Genomic DNA, 6,473 nt, shown 5'->3' with positions numbered 1-6,473 from the left:
CATTAGAACAGACAGTACCCCATGCTTCATTAATACACACTTCAACTCTTCCTTCATGAGGACCACTACCATCAACCAATCTCACCTCACCATCAGTACAATTAGATTGCTGAACAGTTTCTGTAAGTACATTATACAGTTATCTAAAATATATATTTATACTAAAAACACCTTGACAAATTAAGCCAGCATCATTATGTGATAGGCAGTTATACAAAACTGGATTGCTGTGTGTACAGTTCAAAATATGTTCTTCTGACCCATTACAACCAAGATTTGTGATACCAAATGACAGCTGTCTCTCGGTATAGCAATTGTATGTTGGTATAGCACCTAATTATTAACAAGAATTAATATATACTGGTAATCTAAATGCATTAACCATATGAAGAGTATCCAAGTTGTCTACAAGTCACTGCAGCATCATTGAAGTCCCATGTTTGATCACACAGTGTAGTCCATGTTCTCTCAACACACAGTTCAACACGACCAGCATATGTCACTGATGATCCACTCAATCTTACATCACCATCATTACAGGATTCTATTATTATTAATTAAAGGTGAATAAGATGTTCATTTATAATACCTATACCTAAACATACAACACTTGCTGCATTAGTTATACCACAATAGAGAGTATTGTAACCTCCAAAGTAATGATTACAATCTAATAGAGAACTGTGAATTCTGGAACAATACATATCACCCATAACAAATGGAGCTTGCCCATATCCATAATAACTACCATGCACTGATACTGATCCTACAAGGAGTACAAATAATATAAAGGAGAAACCAAGATTAAAGCCTACCTGTCATTTGATGGCCAAGCTGCTTGCAAACAACATTAGCTTCGGTTGTACCCCAGAAATGATCACAAATAGTTCCCCACATTTGATTGTAACATATTTCAACTCTTCCTTCATATTTATTGGGACCACCAACTAATCTAACATCACCAGTTGTACATGAAGTATCAACAGTAGCATCATTGACTACAGTAGACAATTATAACTATATGTAACTTATTAATAAAACATTAGCAGCTTACTCTGACATGTCACAGAGGTAGGATAGTAGCAATTCTGTGCAGTATTATTAAATGGGCATTCCCAAATACTTGATTCATTTCCAGTACAGTTTAAATTATGAAAATGTATAGGTTCATTATAATAGTAGTAATAATAATCCAGAGTATGCAAAACACCTGCCAGTAAGGAAAGTAAATCTACGTAAAACACATATAAAGCAATATCTACCGTAACGTGAGAATCCTAATTGAGCACAAACTACACTAGCATCAGCATCATCAAAGCCAGTGTTACAGATAGTCCCCCAAACACCATTCACACACACATTAATTACACCAATAGAACTATATCCCAAACCTGAGAGTTTAATGTCACCATGAAGACACTTTTCTGTAAGAATGCGATTAAGCTTTAAGCACAACTTATATACATGTATTACCATGACAAGTTAATCCTGAATATTTATAGTTATTAGAGAAATAACTTCTGTAACAACTAATAGCTCTTTTTGAGCAATTCAACAGAGAGCCCATGATGCTAGAGCAGTAGAACTCAAAGGGAAATAATGGAACTCCTGGTAAATCCAAAAATGAACTAGAATGTCCTGTAGCACCTACAATAAACATTTTTGAGATTAAATCATAACAATTAATTTGTGCTTGCTTTGTGAATAACCCATTGAGTTACAAACAGTTCCAGTGTAATAATAATTATCATAATTATCAGCACATATTCCAAACCAAACATGATTGTAACACAATTCAACTCTTCCTTCCATTTTGCTTGTTCTATTTGATAAGCGTATTTGACCATTAGGACAATCAGAATACTCCACAGCAAAACCTGTGTTTTTTTAATGTAATAATAATAATACTTGTAAAAGATACCATGACAAGCAACTGATACATCAGAGTATATAGAGCAAGATTTTTGTCCTTGTGTACTTGAGGGACAATCCCATATACTCTCTTCATTACCAGTACAATTAAGATTAACAATGTGAAGGGGAATATCAGAATCATAACGGAGTCTTCCCATTGAAATTGACCCTACCAATCAACATTATATTAAGAAACTATAAGTACACATACCTAATGCAGTGTATCCTAACTGTCTACAGACAACTTGAGCATCATTGTCAGTAAAATGATGATAGCATATACTACCCCAAGTACCATCAACACAAACTTCAACACGTCCAATATCTTCAGAATAAGAATCATAAGGTATCAGTCTAACACTACCTTCAGTACAATCTAATAATGCAGAATAGAATAATAATCAAAATTAATAGGCCCAAATTGGTCTATGGTCATACTGTGGCATCTGACTGCTGCAGTGTGTCTAGCATCACACCTAGATAACTTAGTGTAATGTGTTAGACTGCATTGCTTAATACTAGTAGCAGATTGAGAGCAGCTCATATCAGCTACCAGCAAAACATCTACACTAGAGGACTCAGCAAGATAAGTCATTCCATTGCCTTATAAGAAATAATTGTGGCAAAGATAATAAGGATTGTGATATTTTAAACTAACCAGTGTTATATCCAAGGTCTCTACAAATGATGTTAGCATCCACATCATAATTATAATTGTCCCTATAGCAAAATGCACCCCAGACCTTATTAAGACATATTTGAACTTTTCCTTCTCTTGCAGTTGCTCCATCCACCAAGCGAACTGTATAATCTGTACAGTTATCATTTACAACACTCATACCTACATATATTTTTGATAACATAAGCCATATCTAACATAAACTAACTTTGGCAAATAAGACCAGCATCTTGACGGCTGTAGCAAGATCCAGTAGTTGAGTAGGAACAGTTAAGCAGTGTACTTTCATTACCACTACAATTCACACTGTAAAAATGAAAAGGTAGCCAAACTTCTGTAAAATATGAGGCTTTAGCTATAGCTCCTATAGCATTGTTAACACAATTAAGGAAAGGATTACGGTAATATTTACCATAAGGAGAGTATCCCAGCTGTCTACATACCACACTGGCATCATTATTATCCCAACCATTGTCACAAATGGTGCCCCAAGTTCCATTAATACATACTTCAACTCGACCAAATTCTTTGTATTTATCATCACCTTCTAATTGAATAGCCCCCTCAATACAAGGAGCTAAATCATACTTAGAAAAAACAGATGTAGGTTATACTTACATTCACATTCAACTCCAGCATGGTATGAATAGTAACAGAAAGAAGTGTAATAGCTACAGTTCAGGAGAGTGGCTTCACTTCCACTACAGATAAAATATGATGAATGTACAGGACCGAAACCTTTTCCAATATTAACAGTATCAGCTCCTAAAGATTAGTAGCAATATAATAAATATAGCCGCAACTAACCAATAGAATTAAACCCTAATTGTCTACACACAACTTGAGCCTCACGAGTATCCCATCCTCTAGGACATATTGATTTCCAAACTCCTCCATAGCATATCTCAACTAAACCAACATACTGGGACTGACCACCTGTTAATCTAACATGACCAGTAGTGCAGTTGCTAGTTGTACTGAGTGCTATTAAATTCAATATATTCATGCATCATATTAGAAGGCAGAATGCTGATACCTGTACATTGTACATTTGCATCTTCATGTTGACTACAGCTGTACTGCTGAACAAGATTATGAGGGCAGTCAAACACATTTTCTTCAGTTCCATTGCAATGTAAATCAACAATGTGAAATGATTTGAGCCTTTCTGTGTATGAACTATATCTAGCTATAGCCCCTATTGTCTTTGATGATGTACAAATAAGGCTACATTATAGATTACCTTGTCCAGAAAAACCAACTTGTCTACATACAACACTAGCATCATTGTCATCCCAATAATCATCACATATAGTACCCCAGGTCTTATTAACACATAGCTCCACTCTTCCCACCAATGGATCAGAACCACCAACTAGTCTAATGTCCCCATTTTCACAAGGAGCTGTATAATTAATTATAGATCATAATTCAATCTATTAAAGCAGGCAACCCCTTACTTTCACACCTCACACCAGCATCATACTCATGAGTCACATCCGGAATGTACTGTGGTCGTAAGGTGCAGTCAAACAATGAAGTCTCTAATGAATAGCAGTATGTATACATTAATATTGGACCACTTCCTTCACCAAATTTTGTATTATAAACATACAAGTCCATAGCACCTACAGAATTCAAATAAAATATATACATAACTGTGCCAATACATACCAGGAGAGGTAAAACCTAATGCATTGCATACTGTCTGAGCAAAGTATTCTCTGTAGTAATTATAGTAAGAGTGAGAGTTGTAAACAGTTCCCCATGCATTATTAATGCAGACTTCAACTCTTCCTTCATATTCTGTGCTACCACCAACCAATCTAATATCACCATCAGTACAATTAGAATAGGTTGAAACACCATGAGCTGTAAATATTAGTTCATTCATTAACAACTTTAGTACATATATTTAGTCTACCTGGACAAACAACATTAGCATCAGCCCAATTAGATGAACAAACAGGAGCATTAGCATCAACTAGACAGTCAAAGATGTTTTCTTCAGTTCCATTACAATTTAAACCAGTTAAAAAAGTTATTCCATGTATTTCATTATTCCAGGAAGAAGGAACAGCAATTGAACCTATAATGCATTATTATCATTGTGAAGTACATTGTATTTGCTCTTTGTACAATGATCACAAGATTGTCACATTGCAACATAATTTACCATAAGGAGAGAATCCTAGCTGCCTACAGACAACACTAGCATCATTATTATCCCAATAGCTATCTCTGCAGATAGTCCCCCATATTCCTTCAACACAAACTTCAACACGACCATAATAGTATCCACCATCAGCTAGACGTATGTCACCAGATGTACAATTTACTAATGACACAACAGCATAACATAAACATAAAACTTTACTAAACTAACCTTCACATTTTAATTCAATGGCATTGTTAGTACAATACTGAATACTAGAATGAAGTCCAGGACTACAAGACAACAGTGTTGCTTCATTACCCTGACAATCGAAATAAGAATAAATGATAGGAAACATTCCATCAGTGATCCTTCTGGAGAAAGAATCACCTACAAAAGTTAATTTTATTTCGGCTTACACTTTTATCATTAAAACAAACCATAGCTGTAGTATCCCAATTGAAAGCAAGCAACATCAGTTTCAATGTTATTCCAATTGTTATTACTACAGACAGTTCCCCAGATTCCATTACTACACACATGAAGTACTCCTTGGTTAGGTGTAGACCCACCATACAGTCTAATATCACCATCTGTACAGTTAGCTGGGATATAATCATCTAAATGGTATAAAATGAAATAATGCATTATATCATTATAGTATACATACAATTGAATAGACAAAAGAGAGCCACTGCTCCATTATAATTGGGACATGATCCTGTAGTATTATACTGACAGTCAAATAAGCTACTCTCATTTCCAAAGCACTGAACATTGTAAAACTGATATGGATAGTTATAATTGTTCCATACATTTCTAGCACTTTTAGCACCTATATGAATACACTAATAACAGGACTAAACATATTTAATAAAAAATTTACCATAAGTTGAGTATCCAATGCTGGAACAGACAACACTAGCTAGATTATTATCAATGACAGTATTACCATATCCACACACCATAACCCATGAACCATTGACACAGACTCTTACATTACCATGACGACTGGAAGGGCCACCAAATAGCTCTATTTCATTGTTAATACAAGAATCTATGACAATAGGACAAATAGGATCATGTAAAATTCTATTGGGCTATGTGTTTTCTCACTTTCACATTTGATACTCAATTCTTGATAATTGTTGCACCCACTATACCACCAAATATTATAGTGTGGATACTTTCTTTGGTAACAGTTACTTAGATTTGATTGAAAAGCACCACAAGACAGATCATAAATCAAAATTGAATTATTACTCACACCAAAGTTTGAGTTTGGAAGTGCTATACCACCTACACAACAATATAACTAAAAAAGTATGTGTCAATGTTACCTTGATATCCTAATTCATGGCATAAAGTGTAAACATTTCTTTCATTAGATGAAGACCCACTACAGACTGAACCCCAAACTCCATTCTCACACACTTCAACTCTTCCTTCATACACTGTCATGCCATCAGCTAATCTCACTTCACCAGTAGTACAAGTAGAATACTTCACATCAATCACTAAAAAAGGAGTGTCAATGAAGTTTCAAGGATTATACTGTCTCACATTGACAGAAAACAGCAGCATCATCATAATGAGAACAAGAATATCCATTGAGTCCATTCATAGGACAGTCCCAAAGTGAAGACTCTGTCCCAGTACAGTTAAGATCATTAATGTGAATATACCATGTTCCTTCAGTATAGGCGTCTTTTATGGCAGAAGCAC

The 6,473-nt window shown here is 34.9% G+C and overlaps 1 protein-coding gene across 1 annotated transcript in view; it reads right to left on the bottom strand.

Annotated features, from left to right (window-relative positions):
- Window positions 1-40: 40 nt before the first annotated feature.
- Window positions 41-6,473, bottom strand: part of LOC105314518 (deleted in malignant brain tumors 1 protein-like) — a gene marked incomplete at its 3' end in the record, with an annotated part of 14,592 nt that continues 8,159 nt past the window's right edge. Inside the window, exons 8-35 of the mRNA XM_020002759.1 lie at window positions 6,312-6,455; window positions 6,089-6,265; window positions 5,865-6,047; window positions 5,635-5,805; window positions 5,419-5,583; window positions 5,189-5,368; window positions 4,980-5,138; window positions 4,770-4,931; window positions 4,518-4,682; window positions 4,268-4,465; window positions 4,054-4,221; window positions 3,837-3,998; window positions 3,401-3,577; window positions 3,212-3,358; window positions 3,006-3,170; window positions 2,802-2,957; window positions 2,573-2,755; window positions 2,353-2,517; window positions 2,126-2,290; window positions 1,922-2,083; window positions 1,698-1,877; window positions 1,474-1,647; window positions 1,263-1,424; window positions 816-998; window positions 596-766; window positions 383-544; window positions 172-333; window positions 41-120 (exon numbers count right to left, since the gene is read on the bottom strand). Of these exons, the coding sequence (XP_019858318.1) occupies window positions 41-120; window positions 172-333; window positions 383-544; window positions 596-766; window positions 816-998; window positions 1,263-1,424; window positions 1,474-1,647; window positions 1,698-1,877; window positions 1,922-2,083; window positions 2,126-2,290; window positions 2,353-2,517; window positions 2,573-2,755; window positions 2,802-2,957; window positions 3,006-3,170; window positions 3,212-3,358; window positions 3,401-3,577; window positions 3,837-3,998; window positions 4,054-4,221; window positions 4,268-4,465; window positions 4,518-4,682; window positions 4,770-4,931; window positions 4,980-5,138; window positions 5,189-5,368; window positions 5,419-5,583; window positions 5,635-5,805; window positions 5,865-6,047; window positions 6,089-6,265; window positions 6,312-6,455 (4,628 nt within the window). The remainder of the gene's footprint in view (window positions 121-171; window positions 334-382; window positions 545-595; window positions 767-815; window positions 999-1,262; window positions 1,425-1,473; window positions 1,648-1,697; window positions 1,878-1,921; window positions 2,084-2,125; window positions 2,291-2,352; window positions 2,518-2,572; window positions 2,756-2,801; window positions 2,958-3,005; window positions 3,171-3,211; window positions 3,359-3,400; window positions 3,578-3,836; window positions 3,999-4,053; window positions 4,222-4,267; window positions 4,466-4,517; window positions 4,683-4,769; window positions 4,932-4,979; window positions 5,139-5,188; window positions 5,369-5,418; window positions 5,584-5,634; window positions 5,806-5,864; window positions 6,048-6,088; window positions 6,266-6,311; window positions 6,456-6,473) is intronic.

The sequence above is a fragment of the Amphimedon queenslandica genome, unplaced genomic scaffold, assembly GCF_000090795.2.
Source record: "Amphimedon queenslandica unplaced genomic scaffold, v1.1 AMPQUscaffold_12839, whole genome shotgun sequence".
In the NCBI taxonomy this organism is placed as follows: domain Eukaryota; kingdom Metazoa; phylum Porifera; class Demospongiae; order Haplosclerida; family Niphatidae; genus Amphimedon; species Amphimedon queenslandica.
The sequence above is the reverse complement of the archived record's forward strand: the minus strand, read 5'-3'. Positions and strand labels throughout refer to the sequence as shown.